The sequence below is a fragment of the Salvelinus sp. IW2-2015 genome, unplaced genomic scaffold (assembly GCF_002910315.2).
Source record: "Salvelinus sp. IW2-2015 unplaced genomic scaffold, ASM291031v2 Un_scaffold1610, whole genome shotgun sequence".
NCBI classification, from domain to species: Eukaryota; Metazoa; Chordata; class Actinopteri; order Salmoniformes; family Salmonidae; genus Salvelinus; species Salvelinus sp. IW2-2015.
The window spans coordinates 33,912-57,371 of record NW_019943029.1 but is presented as its reverse complement, the minus strand read 5'-3'; the positions used below and the strand labels follow the sequence as shown (position 1 = coordinate 57,371).

The window sequence follows — 23,460 nt, the reverse complement described above, 5'->3', positions numbered from 1 at the left end:
GCCCCGGTGCACAACTGAGCAAGAGGACAAGTACATTAGAGTGTCTAGTTTGAGAAACAGACGCCTCACAAGTCCTCAAATGACAGCTTCATTAAAAAGTATCCGCAAATCACCAGTCTCAACATCAACAGTGAAGAGGTGACTTKAGYATGCTGGCCTTCTGGCAGAGTTGCAAAGAAAAAGCCATATCTCAGACTGGCAAATAAATAGAAAYGATTAAGACGGGCAAAATAACACAGACCCTGGACAGAGGAKGATTGGAAAAAAGTGTTATGGACAGACAAATCTCAGTTTGAGGTGTTCGGATCACAAAGAAGAACATTTGRGAGACGCAGAAAAAATGAAAACATGCTGGAGGAGTGCTTGACACCATCTGTCAAGCATGGTGGAGGCAATGTGATGGTCTGGGGGTGCTTTGGTAGTGGTAAAGTGGGAGATTTGTACAGGGMAAAAGGGATCTTGAAGAAGGAAGGCTTACACTCTATTTTGCAACGCCATGCCATACCCTGTGGACGTTGCTTAATTCAAGCCAATTTCCTCCCTCAACAGGACAATGACCCAAAGCATAGCTCCAAACTATGAAATAACTATTTAGGGAAGAAGCAGTCAGCTGGTATTCTGTCTATAATGGAATGGCCAGCACAGTCACCGGATCTCAACCCTATTGAGCTGTTGTGGGAGCAGCTTGACTGTATGGTACGTAAGAAGTGCCCATCAAGCCAATCCAATTTATGGGAAGTGCTTCAGGAAGCATGGGATGAAATCTCTTCAGTTTACCTCAACAAATAGACAACTAGAATGCCAAAGGTCTACAAGGCTGTAATTGCTGCAAATGGAGGATTCTTTGAAGAAAGCAAAGTTTGAATTTCAATTAAAACWAATTTTTTATAACCTTGTCAACTTCTTGACTATATTTCATATTCATTTTGCAACTAATTTCATGTATGTTTTCATGGAAAACAAGGACATTTCTAAGTGACCCCAAACTGCTGAACGGTAGTGTATATGTTTAATCCATTTTGAATTTGAACATTTACACATTTTCTACTACRTATCAACTAATTTTAACATCCCAGTGTAGTCAAAAACATGTGTTTTATATATRTTTCAACAGTATGAGTTCGGAATAATACTGTGAAATTGTGAAAAGGATGATAATGCCCTTTTTAGTGTAAGAGTTGTTGGAAAAGGCCACCTGAAATGTTGACCTGTTTTGGTGGGATGGAGACAAATCAAGTGACAAATCAAATTTGTCATATGCGGCGAATAAAAGAGGTGTAGGCCTTACAATGAAATGCTTACTTACAAGCCCTTAATCAACAATGCAGTTAAAGAAATAGAGTTGATAAAATATTTACTAAATAAACTAAAGTAAAATGAATATAATCAATCAAAAAGTAACACAATATATGTACATAACAATAACGAGGCTATATACAGGGGGTACTGGTACCGAGTCAATGTGCGGGGGTACAGGATAGTCGAGGTTATTTGTAAAGTGACTATGCATAGATAATAAACAGCGAGTAGCAGCAGTGTAAAAACAAAGGAGGGGGGGGTTAGGGGGGTTCAATGTAGTCCGGGAAGCTAGTTGATTAGTTGTTCAGCAGTCTTATGGCTTGGGGATAGAAGCTGTTAAGGAGCCTTTTGGTNGGGGGTTTAGGGAGGTTCAATGTAGTCCGGGAAGCTAGTTGATTAGTTGTTCAGCAGTCTTATGGCTTGGGGGTAGAAGCTGTTAAGGAGCCTTTTGGTCCTAGACTTGGCGCTCCGGTACCGCTTGCCGTGCGGTAGCAGAGAGAACAGTCTATGGCTTAGGTGACTGGAGTCTTTGACAATTTGGTAAATTAATTAATAGACCAATAAGAAAGAGAGTTCCAAACTCTGCCAATAACAGCTAGTTTTCAGTTTTCCCCTCCCCACTCAGACCACTCTCAGACAGCCCTAGAAAAATTCCTGCTTGAGAAATTGCTCTTTACTAAGAAGCTATTTTMGTTTATTTTTMACCATTTTAATTGAAAACAATCACAGAAATTGCTACCCATAAATGATTTGATATTGAGATAAAAATGGCTGCATTAACATTTCAGTGCATACTGTCGCGGTACTCAAACAAGACAGAGTGATATTCAAGTACTGGACCGACCATTTAATATCATTGCCACAGCCATGCGGTGTCATACTGTACTGTCACTAACCTATAGGACGAGGTCAACTGTAGAGCACATTTCACAAATCTCATGTAGAAAACATTAGCCAATGTGTTGTCTGCAAAAAAAGGTAATTAACCCTTTTATTGACATTTCAGTGTTGTTTAAGAAGGCAATGTGTTGTGGGCCTGGGCTGCCACGACCATGCAATTTACTTTGTATATTAGATAGTCGTGTTGACCATTTTTACTTTAACTTTCATAATTTGAGCATGTCATTTGAGACCAAGCAAGAATGCAGTCCTAAATGAGCATCAATGGTATTACAAGGGAATCATTCAATCGTTTAATCTACATGTTCGATGAMGTTTAGCATCAATTGTTTCCTGTTTGACATCTCTAAATTACAACAAATGTGATACCCTACATGGACCATTCCCCCACTCCTCCTTTGTGCAGCTGACAGAAGATATTTACATATCTTCAACCTAATTAACAGACATGGTTAAATGAGTTGGAGGCTACCTGTTGCCAGGAATCTAAAACAATTGCCTATGCCAAGCTGCTCAGCTAGGGCACTGCAAACAAAATACTAAAAAATAAAATGTGGAACTTGGAACAAAACAAGAACAATGGGACGTCGAGTTCATTTATCTCCACAATTGATAGCACTGGTGTTGCGTTGGACCATGAAATTGRCATTTGTTCTGCAAGCATTACATAAAATGAGAGTTCGGGGCTATGTGTTGTCAGAGAGCAGGATTTGACTTGCAATTTGACAAAATCCCCATGGAGKTCCATTTCAAGTAAAAATGGAAGGGATGCAGGAGAGTACATGCTCATACAGAGCCACGTCTCCAGAATGGAACATGAAACGATTGGCAAATCCATGATGCAGGATGAAAAACTCTGGATAGCGCTGAGTAGATTTATCATGCAATGTCACTCGCCACTCGCGTCTGTGCATGTGTGTGTGTATGCGAGCGGGGTGTGAGTATGTGTGCAAACAGTATTAAGCAAAAATAATGTAACCAACGTGAGAGATTACATTCTGCGACTTGCTTAAAACCATAAGAGAGGGAGAAAAGACGGCCTGGCAAAGGGATTATTCCGAGCTGTAATTTGAAAGCAACAGAAGGAGAGTGGAAAAACACCTGCCACATTGACAGCAACAGGTTAGAGAGGCGGCAGCAGCAGAGCCCGGCTGCTTCTGGAAGGAGAGAAACGGAGACAGAGCCACTGCACAGAGCAAACAACAAACTAACAGGGTCCTTTCACTGACATCCTGCCCTTCATGCAGACTGTACTTAGCTAGCATAGGGGGAGGGATGAAGAAGCCAGAGTAAAGCCATCAGCAAAAGGAAACGCATCGGTCCCAGAGCCATATGTAACAGTCACTTTTATGATGCCACTACGCTCCAAAGGAGAGAGAGTAAAAGAGGTGGGGGTGTGCAATGAGACGGATGAGCTGTTTACATTGACAGGAAGAAAATAAAACAGAAACAAAACAGAACCAATCCTGAGAAACCAAAATGAACTGCAAGTAAAAGCACATACAGTGAAGCTGTACCCCAGCAGGCATCCCAGCCAATCAAGAGAGAGGAATTGGAGATGGAGGAGAGGTTTTTAGGTTAGTGTGGAGTGGATCCCTTTGCTGGTTTACGTACAGCACGGTGACATATACTGACCTGAGCGGGAGACAGCACTAGTTGCGGTGGGTTCAATAATTGCTACAGGAAAAAAAGGGGGAAAGAAGGAAAAAAGAGGACATTCATGTATTATTAACAGAATGGAGACACAAAAGAAAATCATAATCCACATTCAAGGACAAAGGACAGGGAATGAAGACAAAACTACCCATGCCTGAGGTCTGTCGTTTCTGTGGTGAGCTGTAAACTAAACATGCTTTTCAACAACATATCCCTTCCCTTAGGTCTGAATGGTAAAGGCCACTGCTGAGCTTCTCAAAATGTTCTTCGACTGAGTCCATATGGCGCTCATCAAACTTCCTTGTCCTGAGATTTTAAACTACTYACCGCCTCTCGCTTTGATGCGTGGAATCAAACTTGGCTCAATTAACAATCATAATTACATCTGCACCTTGTTGGCAGCCGTTTAATCATATTGATGTAATTTGATTTTCACTTTAATATCACAAAACTCTCCCCATTTCTTGTTCTCCTTTTTTTGGAGTCTGCCTGAAGAATGAGGAGAGAGAGAGAAAAAAAATCCTCTTTGATCCCTCTGAGGGGGAAGTGAATCCCAATCTGATTACCTTATGAACTCATTTCAAACTGAGCGGGCGGTGGCATTTGGGGAATCGAATAATGTGACATCCTGAAATGTCCACATCCACCATCTTGGAAAAACAGTCATACCCGATGTGTCTATTAAAGGTCTTCCTCTTTCTAAATTTCAAACGTTCATATTTACATAACTATACGACAAATACATGTATTTTGTGTCGTTTTCGGCATGAAAGGTCCTATGCAGCCATTTTTATCTCAATATCAAACCATTTCTGGGTAACAATTAAGTAACTTACTGTGATTGGTCTACTACACTAGCTTCCGACATACCTAACTTTGCTGTTAAAATATAAAAACATGAGATACCAAACCCATTCACAAGCTTGGTTAACTCTTGATGTTCCTTGGGTCTCCACCAAACTAGGCAAATACACTTTTAGTTTTAAAGCACCTCATTGCTGGAACTACAAAATACATTACAATTGGATGTTCTGGTGCCGCTAAAGCAATTTAAAATATTGATTGGGGACTTTCTTACTGAGTAATGTAATAGTTTTTCTTGAAAAAAATGGTGTTGTGCTGTATTTGACTTGTTCTATATTGTTTTCKATTTTTTATTTTGTCTTATTAAATTGTATATGTAGGACTCTGTTGTGAAAGAGACCCWMGTCTCAATAGTGACTTAATTGTGACTCAAACATCTCCCAGACAAAAATTGCTTATTTTTTTGATAGGACTGTCTGGTAGAGGTTTGAGTGGGGAGGGGAAAACTGAAAATGTGCTGTTACTGGCAGGGAGGTTTGGAACTCCCTTACTTATTGGTCTATTAAGTYATTTACTGCATGGTGATGTTACCATGGAAAGCCAAAACTCCCTCCCACCAAAACAGGCATTAATTTATTTTATTTTCATTCATTTCTTTTCTTTCATGTCTTTTCAAACAGCTCTTACACTAAATTTCACAATTTCACAGTATTATTCCAACCTCATAGTGTGAAATTATATATAAAACACAGSAAATTGTGTTTTTGACTGCACTGGGCCTTTAAACATTGTACATACAGTTTATTGATGCCAATGGTTGAAGCTTTGCAGTGCTGTTACAGTATGCTATTGTGTTAAATATATTCAACATATAGGATCTAGTCTATCATTTCAAATATTTTTACAAAAGAAACCACGCCATAGGGTGTTTTCACACTTGCTCCCTTTCAAACAATTTGTTGTGCAGTGTGAACACTCCAAAGAAACTAAGGATCTCGAGAGGTGGTCTGAGTTCGGGTTCGCTTGAATTCCGCAGGCTCTCCCCAGGTTCTCTTATCATTATTCCCACACCACAAACTAGACTACTACAAAAACGTTTCCCCTGCCATAACCCCTTACATTGGTGGCKCAAAAGAGAAAGGATGATGATGTGCAGGTTCGCAGAAAAAACGTGTGCTGTTTTTGGATATTGATTAGCGATTGTCAAGGATGCACATACTTTTTTTGTTCAGGTTTGCAATATGTGATCTATATGCTATAAGGGCTTCATAATCTGTTAATTCGATTGTGGGGTTTGAATAGTGTGAAAAGACCACAACATATTTGATGAGAATCACTACATACAGTCTGAGAAAAAAAGGTTCCAAAAGGGTTCTTCGGCTGTCCCCACAGGGGGACCAGTTTGGTTACAGGTAGAACCCTTTTTTGTTCCAGGAATAACTGTTTTGGGTTACATGTAGAACKCTCTGTGTAATAGGTTCTACATGGAACTCAAAAGGGTTCTACCTGGAACCAAAATGGTTCTACCTGGAACCGAAAAGGGTTCTTCAAAGGGTTCTCCTATYGGTAGGGTTGGGTAGGTTAATTTATAAATGTCCTCCTATGGGTAGGGTTGGGTAGGTTAATTTATAAATGTTATCGATTTCAGTTACTAGTTGCCAGTCCCAAACTCAGTAACATAATCTGATTACATTCCGTTACTTTTAGATTACTTTCCCCTTAAGAGGCATCAGAACAAGACAAAAATGTATGTTACCAATTGAACAACATCTATTGCAAGATAAATCAATGTTAAAGTTTACATAGCTGTATATGGATGTTACATTTTACTTTATCGGTTGGTTATGTAGGCTTCTTCTAATCCATCTCTTCCTACTACATATAATACAATTAAATTATATCTTAACATTAAAAACCAAAGTCTATCAGAATTCCAGTCATTCCAATAAATGTTATCATTTGTTTTTCAACAGGACAATGACCCAACACACCTCCAGGCTGTGTGAGGGCTATTTGACCAAGAAGGAGAGTGATGGAGTGCTGCATCAGATGACCTGGACTCCACAATCACCCGACCTCAACCCAGTTGAGATGGGACTAAGGGAAAAGCAGCCAACAAGTGCTCAGCATATGTGGGAACTCCTTCAAGACTGTTGGAAAAGCATTCCAGGTGAAGCTGGTTGAGAAAATGCCAAGAGTGTGCAAAGATGTCATCAAGGCAAATGGTGGCTACTTTGAAGAATCTCAAATATAWAAWAWAWWWWTTTWACACTTTTTTGGTTACTACATGATTCCATATGTGTTATTTCATAGTTTTGATGTCTTCACTATTATTCTACAAAGTAGAAAATAGTAAAAATATATATTTTTACTTGAATGAGTAGGTGTGTCTAGACTTTTGAATGGTACTGTGTATATATATACAGTTGAAGTCGGAAGGTTACATACACCTTAGTCAAATACATTTAAACTCAGTTTTTCACAATTCCTGACATTTAATCAGAGTAAAAATTCCCTGTCTTAGGTTAGTTAGGATCACCACTTTATTTTAAGCACGTGAAATGTCAGATTAATAGTAGAGAGAATGATTTATTTCAGCTTTTATTTCTTTAATCACATTCCCAGTGGGTCAGAAGTTTACATACAATCCATTAGTATTTGGTAGCATTGCCTTACATTGTTTCACTTGGGTCAAACGTTTRGGGTAGCSTTCCACAAGCTTCCCACAATAAATTGGGTGAATTTTGGCCCATTCCTCCTGACAGAGATGGTGTAGCTGAGTCAGGTTTGTAGGCCTCCTTACTCGCACACACTTTTCAGTTCTGCCCACAAATTTCTATAGGATTGAGGTCAGGGCTTTGTGATGGCCACTCCAATACCTTGACTTTGGTGTCCTTAATCCATTTTGCCACAACTTTGGAAGTATGCTTGGGGTCATTGTCCAGTTGGAAGATTCATTTGGAAGTTAAAGCTTGGAAGACCAAGCTTTAACTTCCTGACTGATGTCTTGAGATGTTGCTTCAATATATCCACATACCTTTTCTTCCTCATGATGCCATCTATTTTGTGAAGTGCACCAGTCCCTCCTGCAGCAAAAAGTACCCCAACAACATGATGCTGCCACCCCCATGCTTCATGGTTGGGATGGTGTTCTTTGGCTTGCAAGCCTCCCCCTTTTTTCCTCCTAACATAACGATGGTCATTATTGCCAAACAGTTCAATTTTTGTTTCATCAGACCAGAGGACATTTCTCCAAAAAGTATGATCTTTGTTCCCATGTGCAGTTGCAAAACGTAGTCTGGCTTTTTTATGGCGGTTATGGAGCAGTGGCTTCTTCCTTGCTGAGCGGCCTTTCAGGTTATGTCGATKTAGGACTCGTTTTACTGTGGATATAGATACTTGTGTACCTGTTTCCTCCAGCATCTTCACAAGGTCCTTTGCTGTTGTTCTGGGACTGATTTGCACTTTTCGCACCAAAGTACGTTCATCTCTAAGACACAGAACGCGTCTCCTTCCTGAGCGGTATGATGGTGTTTATACTGCATACTATTGTTTGTACAGATGAATGTGGTACCTTCAGGCGTTTGGAAATTGCTCCCAAGGATGAACCAGACTTGTGGAGGTCTATAAATTGTTTTCTGAGGTCTTGGCTGATTTCTTTTGATTTTCTCATGATGTCAAGCAAAGAGGCACTGAGTTTGAAGGTAGGCCTTGAAATACATCCACAGGTACACCTCCAATTGACTCAAATGATGTCAATTAGCCTATCAGAAGCTTATGAAGCCATGACATCATTTTCTGGAATTTTCCAAGCTGTTTAAAGGCACAGTCAACTTAGTGTATGTAAACATCTGACCCACTGGAATTGTGATACAGTGAATTATAAGTGAAATAATCTGTCTGTAATTATATAATTTATAAATCCAAAAATGGATGTKGATTGCCCCTTCAAGTTTGAGCATGTGTCCATTAGGCCTATGTACTTTTTAATTTTTTATTAGCATGAATTAGATTGAACAATAAAATCCCCAGTTTTATTCCATAGGCTGGGATCTGCACCATGCAGCTGTMGCAAGAGCATATTTTTTACTGGCTGTCCACTGGTTTCAAAAACAATGATTGCTAGGTAGCTTAAACTTCTTGAACTCCACCATTATTGGGTTCAAATACACATTTGAACAGCCATTGAACAGCCATTCACAACAATGGCACAGTGAACAGCCATTCACAACAACCACTATCCGTGAGTTGCAAATAGCTAAATGAGAGAGCAGCAGGGTGATTCAAATCAATGCGCTTTGTAGATATTAATAATAAGTGATATCGTATCGCTGTTGATGAAACCACTGCTGTCAACCTTAACTCCTAGCGTTTATTCAAGTTGGATAATCTTTGGATGCCGACATCAGTCGCACAATTGGAAGACATAGCTTGGACTGTAGCCTACAAAAGCCTATTCCTGCTCATTTCCTGCGATCAAACAAACACATTTGATYTGTCAACATAGTGGTCTCTGACTTGTGGTCAGACTCGTTCAGGTGGAACAAACTTAACCTTGTGCCTTTTTTCAATGATTTGAATGTCATTGAGATTACCGAGAAGTGTCAAATATTTTTTMGACGCAAACATCCTTTTTGAATATAAAAGRAATCATCTAGTTTTCCAAAAGTATCTGTAATCTGATTACAATATTTTAGCTGGTAACGTAACAGATTACAGTTTTTGTAATCCATTAKATGTAACGGATGACATGTAATCCATTACTCCCCAACCCAGCCTATGGGGACAACCGAATAAACCTTTTAGGTCCTAGATACAGCTTTTTTTCTAAGAATGTAGGGTACAAAATCAATTATAGGGCCAGTAGAATACATTGGGTGTACAATTTTCAATTACAGAATTATTTAATATGCAGTTATTCTTCTGCTATTTATTCTGTTACCAATAATATTTATATATTAATAGTATCTTCTGATTACAATTATTATGTGAATACAAAATGATTGTGTGAATACAAAGATAACTGAGTTATTGAGCTTTTTTATACCCCAGAGTTTAAAGAGGACTGAGATCGATTATTTTAACCCAATAAGGCTGTTTTCACATATAGTCCTCTTTAAAATAACAAATCTCAGTCCTCATTAAAGTGAACTCTGGGGTAAAAAAAGGCTAAATAACTTTGTATTCTTTGTATTCACACAATAATTGTGTATTCACATAATTGTATATTCACAGATATACCAACCTACTTTGGAAGCTAATAGATTTAATTTAGTTAAAAGATTAGACATACTAATTATAACCAGAAGATAATAGTAACATGTAAATATTATTGACAAAATAATAAATAGCATAGGTAAGGGATAATCAACAAAGGGCTATGTGTTCTCTGGAAATTAATGAACTCCGGGGAAGGTGTGTTCCACGACGCGCTAACTACGGAGTTGCATTATTTTCCAAAGAACGCATAGAGCCAAGAGTTGATTATCCCTTTTATACCATGGCTATAATTTAACACATTTYCCGCTAGAAATGTGTTCATTTGCCACTAGAAATGTGTTCATCTGAAGTAGCTAGCAAGTGTACTAGATAGTGAAAGCAGTTACGTTGATAACCAAACAAACAGACTTGCTAGTTTAGTTAACCAACCCATCAGTCCTAGCTTGCTATTATGAAAATTGAATTCAACAATGCCAATAATGTTTTCAAWTAGAATTTTGCATTCAAAAGCAGCTCAAACATAGAACATGTAAGAATGAACTATAGCATAGTCACTTTAACCATATCTACATGTACATACTACCTCAATCAGCCTGACTAACTGGTGTCTGTATGTAGCCTCGCTACATTTATAGCCTCGCTACTGTATATAGCCTGTCTTTTTACTGTTGTTTTATTTCTTTACTTACCTATTGTTCACCTAACACTTTTGCACTATTGGTTAGAGCCTGTAAGTAAGCGTTTCACTGTAAGGTCTACACCTGTTGTATTCGGCACACGTGACAAATAAACTTTGATTTGATTAGACATTAAATTATACCGTGCATTACAGGAAAATAATGCACACTAAAAAGCCCTTCAAGCCAAACAGAAACGAGTATTCAACAATGCCATGGTATAATTAAGCAATAAGACKCGAGGGGGTGTGGTATATTGCCAGTATACCACGGCTAAGGGCTYTTCTAAGACACAACGCAACGCGGAGTATATTGGCAATATACCAGAAACACCCGAGGTGCCTTAGTGCTATTATAAACTGGTTACCAACATAATTAGAACAGTAAAAATAAATGTTTTTGTCATATCCATGATATATAGTCTGATATCCCACAGATTTCAATCAACCAGCATACAGGGCTTGAACCACCCAGTTTATAATGCAGATTAAATAATGCTGTAATTGAAAATTGTACACCTAATGTAGGCTACTGCCCCATAGGGCGGCGCATAATTGGCCCAGCGTTGTCCGGGTTTGGCTGGGGTAGACTGTCATTGTAAATAAGAATTTGTTCTTAACTGACTTGCCTAGTTAAATAAAGGTTACATTTAAAAAAAATCTATAATAAAAAGACGTAACATAGATGTTTTGATTAGTGCTATTGTGGATTCTTGGGATGTCCCTAACCTTAACCCCTACACTTACCTCAACCCTTAACTAACCTTAACCCTTACCATTTTAAATGTCAACTTCAATGGGGTAACTTCAGAGTTGGTACGTCCCAAGGATCCCAGATAGCAAAGACCTTAAATGTGTAACCTATGTTGTGATTCTCACCAAATATGTTGTCTTCTCACACTATTCAAGCCCCCKAAAAAACAGCTTAGGAAGCTCTCAGCCTATAGATCACATATTGCAAACAAATAATCTAAACATTGTGTCAGTACAAAACTCCACACATATTTTGGAATTTCTATGCATTGCTAATCAATATCCAGAAACAGGACACGTTTTTTCCACGATCTCACACATCATCATCTTCTCTCTTTTGTGGCACCAATGTGAGGGGTCATGGGAAACGGAGTTGCAGTAGTCTAGTGTGTGGTGTGGAAATAATGACAAGCGAACCTGGGGAGTTCTTTTGTTCAACTTGCCCTTAAAAAGGGAAGCGAACCGAACTCATACCACCTCTCGAGATGGCCTCAGTTCCGTTAGCTTCGGGGGCTCTTTCGAGGAGTCTGAGTTCCTTTGGAGTTCAAACTGCTCCCCAAAAAATAAGTGAACCTCACTGTGTACACAAAAATTGTCTGAAAGGGACCAAACTTTTGTTCAAAAGTTTGTGGTCACTGAGAAATGTCCTTGTTTTTAAAAGAAAATCTAATTTTTTTTACATTAAAATAACATCAAATTCATCAGAAAATACAGTGTTGTAACTGACTATTTTATCCATATAGATTTTTTTTATGGAATATCTACATACAGTGCCTTGCAAAAGTATTCATCCCCCTTGGTGTTTTTCCTATTTTGTTGCATTACAACCTGTAATTTAAATATATTTTTATTTAGATTTAATGTAATAACATGGACAAAATAGTCCAAATTGGTGAAGTGAAATGAACTCCGGGATGCTGGCCTTCTAGGCAGAGTTCCTCTGTCCAGTGTCTGTGTTCTTTTGCCCATCTTAATCTTTTKTTTTTATTGGCCAGTCTGGCTTTTTCTTTGCAACTCTGCCTAAAAGGCCAGCATCCCGGAGTCGCCTCTTCACTGTTGAAGTTGAGACTGGTGTTTTGCGGATACTATTTAATGAAGCTGCCAGTTGAGGACTTGTGAAGTAGTACACAGCGTTGTATGAGATCTTCAGTTTCTTGGCAATTTCTCGCATGGAATAGCCTTCATTTCTCAGAACAAGAATAAACTGACAGGTTTCAGAACAAAGATCTTTGTTTCTGGCCATTTTGAGCCTGTAATTGAACCCACAAATGCTGATGCTCCAGATTTTTMAACTGTAGTGTAAAATCATTTTTGATCAGGTTTAAGTTTTGGCTGACCTTTTGTTTGTTGTTGAGATTTGTCAATATAACTCATGAATGCAACTGTTTATATCAGATTTGTATTCTACTTGTATCCCTGGTTGTGCTGAATTTTTGTGGGGTAAAATACTTAATTGTGAGGCTATATAAAGGGATGGACATGCAGATAAATTAAAGTCAGATAAATGAAAAGCTGATGTTTGCTGGAGTCTCAGGACTGATAGGGTTAAAGAGGACTGTATGTGAAAACACCTTTATACATATGGATCATTAAGTTAGATGGTTGCTTCGTCAGATAGAATTTGGTGGGAGGTGACAAACAAGATTACTGTATGTTGTGCTGAAAGAAAGTAAAATGTAGCCCTCGCCATGATCCCAAAATGCAGACATGAACTCCCCCAGAAACTTCCACAGGGGAGAGGAAACTCAGGCAGCCATTATTGTGGTTACGCTGCCTTCATATACAGTACTAGTCAAAAGCTTGGACACACCTACTCATTCAAGGGWTTTTCTTTATTTTTACTATTTTCAACATAGTTTTGATGTCTTCACTATTATTCTATGAAATAACACATATGGAATCAAGTAGTAACCAAAAAAGTGTTAAACAAATCAAAATATATTTTATATTTGAGATTCTTGAAAGTAGCCACCCTTTGCCTTGATGACAGATTTGCACCCTCTTGGCATTCTCTCAAGATTATATTGTGATTTGTTTAACACCTTTTTGGTTACTACATGATTCCATATGTATTGTTTCATAGTTTTGATGACTTCAGTATTATTCTACAATGTTAAAAATAGTCCAAATAAAGAAAACTCCTTGAATGAGTAGGTGTGTCCAAACGTTTGACTGGTAATGTACGTAAAAAAAGACTGCCACTTTATTTTATTTCTACTTACAAATCGGGCAATGATATCTAGGACATCCAAGAGTAGTGCTGACCCTACTTACACTTTCCATTTTAATCCAGTTATATGGGCACTCAATATATACATTTCGATTTCAGGGCAAATGGAGAGACACCAATTGCTCATTCAACTTTTTCAGGCCTTAGCCTCCTTGCTAGTTTTCCAAGTATCTGAACTAGAAGGGCTCCTAAAGAAGACACCATTAGGATTTCTAACAGAAATTAAAAATCCGATATGCTTTACATTTGAATATGTGTAAAGAGTCATATATTACATTTACAATGATACTCTTTTTCTGACTATATTGGTGGAAACCAGTGATTTTTTTAAAATTTATTTTGGGGTAACTAGTGCAGTAGTGGATATCTGAGGACAGGCTTTTTTCAAGCAGCAGCACTATCTGATTAATACTTGAGCACGAATCCACTAGTMAATCATCTCCCATTCTCAGCTCTCTCAGACATTCTTCCATTACTGCAAAGTATGATATCCTTTGACATGCAATCTCCCTCCTATATCCTCAATGAGGTTGGGAGTTAGCTACATTCTCACATTCACACAATATATCCCATCAAAACGCATTCTTGTGTATGCTGAGTGACCTCTATACAGTACTCACTTGCGAGACAAAACACATTATGCAGCGGGGTATTTCATCGTACACTGTAATAAAACATCCTCTTGTCTTCACAGAACAATGACGGCAGAAAATGAGTAACATTCACACAATTCAGAGCTGCCCAGATTCATTTAGTGGGGAGTTGTATGCGATTTGCTTTGTGTTCGTAGAGTGGTTCTTAGAATAACAAATGAATATCTTTAAATAGACTTGTTCAGCTTTGGCTGAAGGTTGATTATCGAATCAAAACTAAGGTCATGATAATGATGAAAAAAATCACCAATTTACTAAATTGCAATTCCGACTGAGCCCAACATGGGCTGCCACGCCACGATTACATCATCTGTCTTTCATGCACAGCCACATTCATTGCGTGAATATTTCTCGAAGCTATCTTAACTGTTTTTCCTCTTTAATGATATGGCAGCAGGTGTTAATATTTTATTTATTTATGAACCACATCATTTGTTATTCGCCTCCTTGTTAATGCTGCTTAGCATGCATATCATCTTATGTGGGGGTTCCAACGGGGCTCAGTCATCCAAAGACGGCTATCTGCATTTCCAGCCTCTTCCTCAGTCTCCAGTCCCATGTGCTACTCCAAAGGGAATCTGGACCATGAACACAACCAGAGTGTTGTAAAGTTGAGGGTTAAAATGGGGGTTAAAATGGCCAAAACATTTATAAAAGAAGTGAGATATTAGCCAATTAAAGAAAGCAATGCCCTCTCTCTACTGAAATGGTTTAACATTTGGAAGTGGAGCAAACCACTTCCAAATGGGGGGCATTGTTTAAAGCCATTAAACTCTGCGACTGTTTTAAAATCACCATTGGCCTCATGGTGAAATCTCTGAATGTTTTCCTTCCTCTCCGGCAAATGAGTTAGGAAGGACGCCTGTATCTTTGAATGGTGTATAAATACCCATAGTCACTACAAAGTGCAATGAATAGGGCTTGGTGAAGTTATTAATTGCACTTTGGATGGTGTATAAATATCCACAGTCACTACAAAGATACAGGCGTCCTTCCTACTCAGTGAGCTAGTCGTCCTTCCTAACTCACTGAGTACCACTCTTCATATTTTCAAGCATGGTGGTGGTTGCATCATGTTATGGGTATGCGTGTTATCGGCAAGGACTGGGTTGTTTGTTAGGATAAAAAGAAACGCAATAAAGCTAAGTACAGGCAAAACTCTGGTTCAGTCAGCTTTCCAACTGACACTGGGAGACAAATTCATCTTTCAGCAGGGCAATAACCTAAAGCACAAGGCCAAATATACACTGGAGTTGCCTAGTTACAGTTTTGACTTAAATCAGCTTGAAAATCTATGGCAAGACATGACAGAGCTTGAATAATATTTTTAATAATAATTAGCAAATATTGTAAAATCCAGGTGAGCAAAGCTCTTAGAGACTTAACCCKCAAAACACTCACAGTTGTAATCACTGCTAAAGGTGATTCTTACATGTATTGACTCAGGGATGTGAAAACTTACACTATATATAAAAAAGTATGTGGACACCCATTCAAATTAGTGGATTCGGCTATTTCGGCCACACCGGTTGCTGACAGGTTTATAAAATCGAGCACACAGCAATGCAATCTCCATAGACAAACATTGGCAGTAGAGTGGCCTTACTGAAGAGCTCAGTGACTTTCAACGTGGCACCGTCATAGGATGCCAGCTTTCCAATAAGTCAGTTTGTCCAATTTTAGCCCTGCTAGAGCTTCCCTGGTCAACTGTAAGTGCTGTTATTGTGAAGTGAAAACGTCTAGGAGCAACAACGGCTCAGCTACGAAGTGGTAGGCCACACACGCTCACAGAATGGGTCCGCGGAGTGCTGAAGTGCGTCTGTCCTCGGTTGCAACACTCACTACTAAGTTCCAAACTGCCTCTGGAAGCAACGTCAGTACAATAAATGTTTGTCGGGAGCTTCATGAAATGGGTTTCCATTGCCGAGCAGCCGCACACAAGCCTAATATCACCATGCACAATGCCAAGCGTCGGATGGAGTTGTGTAAAGCTCACTAGCATTGGATCATTCCATCTCTGGAATGATGACTCACGCTTCACAGTCTGGCAGTCCGACGGACAAATCTGGGTTTGGCAGAAGCCAGGAGAACGCTACCTGCCCAATGCATAGCGCCAACTGTAAAGTTTGGTGGAGGAGGAATAATGGTCTGGGGCTGTTTTTCATGGTTCGGGCTAGGCCCSTTAGTTCCAGTGAAGGGAAATCTTAACGCTACAGCATACAATGACATTCTAGACGATTCTGTCATTCCAACTTTGTGGTAACAGTTTGGGGAAGGCCCTTTCCTGTTTCAACATGACAATACCCCCGTGCACAAAGCGAGGTCCATACAGAAATGTTGAGATCTGTGTGGTAGAATTTTGTATAATTCTTTTTTATTTTGTTATAAAAAAAAAAATGTATTGTATTTTTTATTGAATATCCGAAACATACAATATACTTGCAGTGAAGCCGCTCAAGAACTACATCTTACCAGTCATTCAACAGACTCCCAATCAGAGCGACACACAGAAYCATCCAGGGCCAATGCCCTGCTCAAGGGCATGCTTGTAAGATCTSCCACCAGGCCAAAAAACGTGAACSRGAACCCTCCAAGATCCACCCACAGTTCCCCAAAAGCTGTCCCTCAACCATTCGAGACCCCTCCCACAGTCCCCCTCAAGAAGAAAAATTTTAATAATTCCATTCCACAACCCAAAGAACACCCCAATGCACCAACAACCAAGAGAATGAACTAAAGAGAAAAYAGAAAAAGACAGAAGAAAACAGTAAACAATGCAAAAACAAAAACAAAAKAATTATATATATATATACACACACAGTTGAAGTCGGAAGTTTACATACACTTAGCCAAATACATTTAACCTCAGTTTTTCACAATTCCTGACATTTAATCATAGTGAAAATTCCCTGTCTTAGGTCAGTTAGGATCACCACTTTATTTTAAGCACATGAAATGTAAGAATAATAGTAGAGAGAATGAATTATTTCAGCTTTTATTTCTTTCATCACATTCCCAGTGGGTCAGAAGTTTACATACACTCAATTAGTATTTGGTAGCATTGCCTTTAAATTGTTTAACTTGGGTCAAATGTTTTCGGTAGCCTTCCACAAGCTTCCCAAAATAAGTTGGGTGAATTTTGGCCCATTCRTCCTGACAGAGCTGGTGTAACTGAGTCATTTTTGTAGGCCTCCTTGCTCGCACACACTTTTTCAGTTCTGCTCACAAATTTCCTATAGGATTGAGGTCAGGGCTTTATGATGGCCACTCCAAAACCTTGACTTTGTTGTCCTTAAGCCATTTTGCCACAACTTTGGAAGTATGCTTGGGGTCATTGTCCATATGGAAGAACCATTTGCGACCAAGCTTTAACTTCCTGACTGATGTCTTGAAATATTGCTTCAATATATCCACATAATGCCAACTGTATAAGTTTGTGTGCATGTCTGGCACTATTACATGTATGTGTGTGTTCTTGTATGCGTTTATTTGAATGAGAGTGTGTGTATATGCATGTGTACAAACACCTACAKGGCATCAGCCTCAGGCAAACCGGCATTAGTTGTAAAAACATTGCCCCTCAGTGTCATTCAAACTTACTTTTTATTATGTTTAATTTTTACTTAAAAAAWATATATATGTATATCTTTGACTATCATTCTATCCCCATAAATACAGCTATTTTATCAWCCAGCACATTTGAGTTCAGCCATAATATTTGTTGTGTGGAAGAACTTGACTGGCCTGCACAGAGCCCTGACCCCAACTCTTTGGGATGAATTGGAATGCCGACTGRGAGCCAGAACTAATCTCCCAACATCAGTGCCTGACCTCACTAATGCTCTTGTGGCTGAATGGAAGCAAGTCCCAGCAGCAATGTTCCAACATCTAGTGGAAAGCCATCCCAGAAGAGTGAAGGCTGTTATAGCAGCAAAGGGGGACCAACTCCATATTAATGCCCATGATTTGGAATGAGATGTTCAACAAGCATGTGTCCACATACTTTTGACCATGTAGTGTATGTAAATGATGTATGTAAACAGAACAATAATATAAACGCAACATGTAAATTGTTGGCCCCATGTTTCATGAGCTGAAATAAAAGATCCCAGATATTTTCCATATGCACAAAAATCTTATGTTTCTCAAATTTTGTTCACAAATGTGTTTACATCACTGTTAATGAGCATTTCTCCTTTTCCAAGATTATCCATCCACCTGACAGGTGTAGCATATCAAGAAGCTGATTAAACATCATGATCATTACACATATGCACCTTGTGCTGGGGACAATAAAAGGCCACTCTAAAATGTGCCGTTTAATCACACAACACAATGCCACAGATGTCTCAAATGTTTAGGGAGTGTGGAATTGGCATGCTGACTGCAGAAATGTCCACCAGAGCTGTTTCCAAAAATAGTAATGTTCATTTCTCTACCATAAGCCGCCTCCAATGTCGTTGGTAGTACGTCCAACCGGCCTCACAACCACAGACCGAGTGTAACCACGCCAGCCCAGGACCTCCACATCCAGCTTCTTCACCTGCGGGATCGTCTGAGACCAGCCACCTGGACAGCTGATGAAACTGAGGAGCTTTTATGTCTGTAATAAAACCCTTTCGTGGGGAAAATTCTGATTGGCTGGGCCTGCCTCCCCAGTGGGTGGCCTGGCTCCCAAGTGGGTCGGCCTATGCCCTCCCAGGCCCACCCATGGCTGTGCCCCTGCCCAGTCATGTGAAATCCATAGATTAGGGCCTAATGAATTAATTTCAATTGACTGATTTCCTTATATGAACTGTATCTCAGTAAAATCAGTATACATATTTCTGCATTTAATTTTCAATAAATAAGCAGAAATGTCTAAAAACAAATTTTCACTTTGTCATTATGAGGCATTGTGTGGAAAATTATTGAATCAATTTTAAATTCAGGCTGTAACAGAACACAATTTGGAACAAGTCAAGGGGTATGAGTAGTTTCTGAAGGCACTTTATATGACATTATTTGTAGGCATAAACTCCTATCATATCCACCACGATTTGGTACAAGTTTTTGGCCCTTTATACTCAATGACTGAGGTGTGGTCACGGTGACTGCGAACAACAACACTAATAACAATGACAACAACAACAATAACAGACAAGGAGACATGGAGAGACGACACAAACCCGGGCGGTGATTGATAAGCATGAAAAACAAACTAGGCAGTTATTAGCCCACCAGCTAGTGGAACCCTGGATCAACATGGCTCTGGAGAAGGCGTTACTGTGTGTTTCTTCTCCTTTTGGCCAATAGCAGTAGGAGGAAGGTTGGGGGTAGACTGCAAAGCTCCTCCAGAGCTAAGCCGAGGTGGGCAGGGGATAATCGCTTGACCAATTAAGCTAGAGGAGTCCTCTGAATTGTTGGGGGAAAGGGGGAATAAATCTGTGCATGATTTTGTAAAAGTTCACTTCTGTGACATGAAACACACAGCTCTTTTTTTTWATGGAGACTATATACACGAGAGCGTGATGCAGCAGTGCATGGTGTATAATATAAGACAYGCATTCTGAAAGACGGTCTTGAGTTTAAAAAAAAGTTGAATAGAGTGGATATTGGATACGATGTATCAGCGTGGTGAGTACCCTGTCGAAAGCTTGAGTGTCTAAAATGGCAGGGAGGCTCACAACTCTTTGCAGCAGAGACCCTGACTAAATGAACACTCCAGGGAWACAAAGAACCCACACGTTCTGACAAAGACTTGGACAAACGAACTCAACCGCTTTAACAGCACAGTTGGGACATAACAAWCCCACAACTCCCACCGACTAGATAGAAATCAGTGAAACAATTTGTGTGCAAGACACAAAACGACATACAAGCCCAAAGCTCAGATGTTGATACTCACCCCTCTTTCCCAACACAACCAAACCATCTGTCATTGAAAATACACTGAGGAAGACTGGTGCAGGTTAACACCTTTTTCATGTTCTCTTTGCACTTAAAAGTACTATGCATCCTGCCTTAATTCACCAAGGTGTATATAGCTGCAGTTTTTGAGGTTAAGGTCTGTATTTGAGCAATGTACATTATTATATCATTTAAGTTTCAAATTGATAGGGTTATAAGTTGATGTGTAAAGTTTCAACCCTTGGGTGTGACTAAAAGAACCAAACAAAACAGAGAATGTACCCAAAGAAAGAAACAGGAACGATGGACGAGCAAAAGATGGCCCAATGCAACAGCCCACAATTTCACAAGTTTTTCCCCAAACACACGAACCCCTACTGTCATTATTGCCACATTAAATTTACCCCAATGGGCACTTCTTGATTAAATATTAATTTCTCCCCTCCTCCACCTCATCAATACCTATCGACTGTTACTAGGATAGCAATTTAAAYTCACCCACGGCAAATTCAGTCCTTGGTTTGTTGTGTGTGTTTATGTGCGGGTTTTGAGTCGTGCTGCAGGGATTGCTTGGCCTCTCTTCCATTAGTGTTTATCAGAGAGAGAGGGCGAAAGCGCGAGCGAGAGAGAGGGAGAGAGAAGCACAGGTCTGAGGGAACACAGGAAGCTGCCTGGCTGTCTATTTTGGGGCCCTGTTGCCACTCAGTCTGCCTTTGAGGCCTCGGCAGCGTCGTCACATTAAGATCCCTCCATTTGAGGATCTCACACAGCCTTTGATGTGGCTCTTTGTGCATGCACAAACAGGAGACTCAAACACTCCCTTGGCATTCACCACCTATAAGGGTATCTTTCTGTAGAGCAGGGTTTGGTCTGTTAAGGACACTGTTATTAGAGGGAGCTGCACAAACTATTGAATAATTGAAATATACCGGCTAATATTTCATTGCTGAACATATCAAATTGAATTTTCTACATCATCTACTTGATCAAAAATGGATTTACAGTAAATATTCTCTTTCCTTGTTGCTTCCTTGCTGCTTGCTTGATGTGTGTGGACACACACACACACAAGCATATACACACGTATATCCTTTAACATATAAAAATACACAAAAAATGAATGACAGAATTAATATATCTGCACCGGCAGAAAGGAAGTGGTCAAGCAATGTTTCACACTGTTTCAAAATGCAAGAGCCCCCACAGAAAAGGCCCATGTCAGCAATGACATATACATATCCAGGCTACTTACGGATGAGAGGCACACTGGCGTTGGCCCTTCCCAGGATGTTGGCAGCGACACACGTGTAGTTACCATAGCGATCCTCTGTCATGTTGGTCACTGTGAGGACTGATCTGGAGCTGAGGTTCTTGATGTCAATCCCCTGTCCCTTGTTAATCCTGAAAWAGAACGGACTACAAATAAAGCTTTCCTTTTCTGAAAATGTCAAGTAGGAAGGGGTGAGTCAAGGAGGGAGAAAATATTTATCAACCTCAAATAGCATGCTACAGTAGTTCATCATCCTCTTCAATACATCCATTTATCCTTTCGCTGGGCTTARGTCTTTGAGTGTTGTTTTAAAGGACTGCCACAGCGTGATAGAGATATAACCTAAGAGTAAGTGTGAACTAGAAGCATGTCACTTATTATTGGCATTCAATGTATAACTGCATGACATGTTCACCATTAATCCTTTCTAATCAGTTTCTTTCGTTTTTTTCTTCTTCTGGTGCATACTATTAACAATCTGAGGGGGTAGGATGAGATACCTAAAATATGATCTACAATTTAGCCATTGTTTAAATTAAATGACCTAAAATATTGAAAATGTCCAGGGAGAAGACAGGGACYACTCCTATTTTGGAAGCGCAGTGGCCTCCTGTATGTGCACTTGCGTACTTTGACTGGCTCACAGTGGCACTCAGAGTTGAAACGCTACGTGTGACCTTATGTCCAGCAAATCTCTGAGCATCTGTTGTTCTCTCTCCCACTGCGATTTCCTCAAATGTTAGTTGAACATTCACTGATAATCTCGGTGGGAGTCTGGGAGCATGCTTGCTTCTCCTCCAGAATGTCACAAAACAAGCATCGCTGTCTCTGTCAGAGCAAACGCGTTTCTCTTTCAACACCATGAACAGTGAAGCCTCAAAAGGAAGATTTGACTGTCAAAACTGTCTCATTATTTCCGATGCAGACAAACCAGCGGCATGACTGCATTCATACTATAGTGACATCCACACACAGCTAAATGTACTGTGGTGGCACTTGACATCTGGAACACTGAGTGCTGCCTAGCATATAGAAACATCCATGCTCTACCATAAAGTAGCGCACACATCCATAATGTCTTGAAGACCTCTTTATAACTACCAGTGTGTCGAGAAAAATGACTTTTCATGTTAAAAGGCTCAAACGTAGAGCTAGGTTTAGGATTAAGTAAACACTAGAATCATGGCAATGTGCCTCCTTAGCAATTTAAATAAATTGAATCCACCCTATAATTACAATTAGCACAGTGTGAACTGATGATTGAAATTGTGCTCACTAGGAGTGGGTAAATGATGGGTAAATGATGATAATTTGGTTTCTAAATTCAAGAACAGCCACTTGAATCTACACTGATTGATGTATGTGCTGAGAATGTTTCTAGCTCATTGATGAGCTAGGCAAACATTTAATTAGCATGCAAGGTGAGGACATAGTCAACATTACTTTTCTTATTGGATTATTTATTATTTATACTTTCCAGGGCCAGACTAGAGACAGTTAGTGCCAGACTAAAACATTGTTAACACATTTACTATATGGTGATGTTTGTCATGTGTAAAGAAGTCAAAGATGCTTCAGAACACGCTATACCCTCATTGCATAATGGATCGGACCAATGAACCTACTTGAGTTCTAATGGTTGGCAACAAGTGTGCATCCAACTCTATAAACCCAAATAACGTTTATTTCCATGGCGAATGATGCAGAGCAATTTGTTTCTCTAACCTTTTCTCTCCCTTGTACCACTCAAATGATGGTGTGGGTACAGCTGCAGCCTCACACCTCAGCAGAGCTGTGCGTCCCAGGCCGACTCCATGGCTTTTCATCTCGTGGATGGCTGGGGCAACTGAAATGAAGAAGAAATKAAAATGTTATAAGGAGGAAACACTATGCTATTGAAATACATTAAATAAAAGCCACTTTCCCCAGCTTGAATGTAGTACTGGAAAATGGTTTTGGTCCAGTTAGGTGTAAGAGGTGAGAAAGGCTTGAAACTTCAAAGACAAAACTAGGGTTGCAAAGGGAGGGTATATTACTGGAAACTTWAAAWAATGTCCGCATTGACTGACCTTCATGTCCTAAAGTAATGCTGTACTGTCGCTTCTCTTTG

At 39.6% G+C, this 23,460-nt stretch overlaps 1 protein-coding gene across 1 annotated transcript in view; it reads right to left on the bottom strand.

The window, feature by feature from the left end:
* LOC112071415 (neuronal growth regulator 1) overlaps nucleotides 1–23,190 on the bottom strand; it is a 119,433-nt gene extending 96,243 nt beyond the window's left edge. The window contains exons 1-3 of the mRNA XM_024138875.2: nucleotides 23,076–23,190; nucleotides 21,333–21,481; nucleotides 3,835–3,876 (exon numbers count right to left, since the gene is read on the bottom strand). Coding sequence (XP_023994643.2) covers nucleotides 3,835–3,876; nucleotides 21,333–21,481; nucleotides 23,076–23,176 — 292 coding nt within the window. The 5' untranslated portion in view covers nucleotides 23,177–23,190. The remainder of the gene's footprint in view (nucleotides 1–3,834; nucleotides 3,877–21,332; nucleotides 21,482–23,075) is intronic.
* Nucleotides 23,191–23,460: the final 270 nt, after the last annotated feature.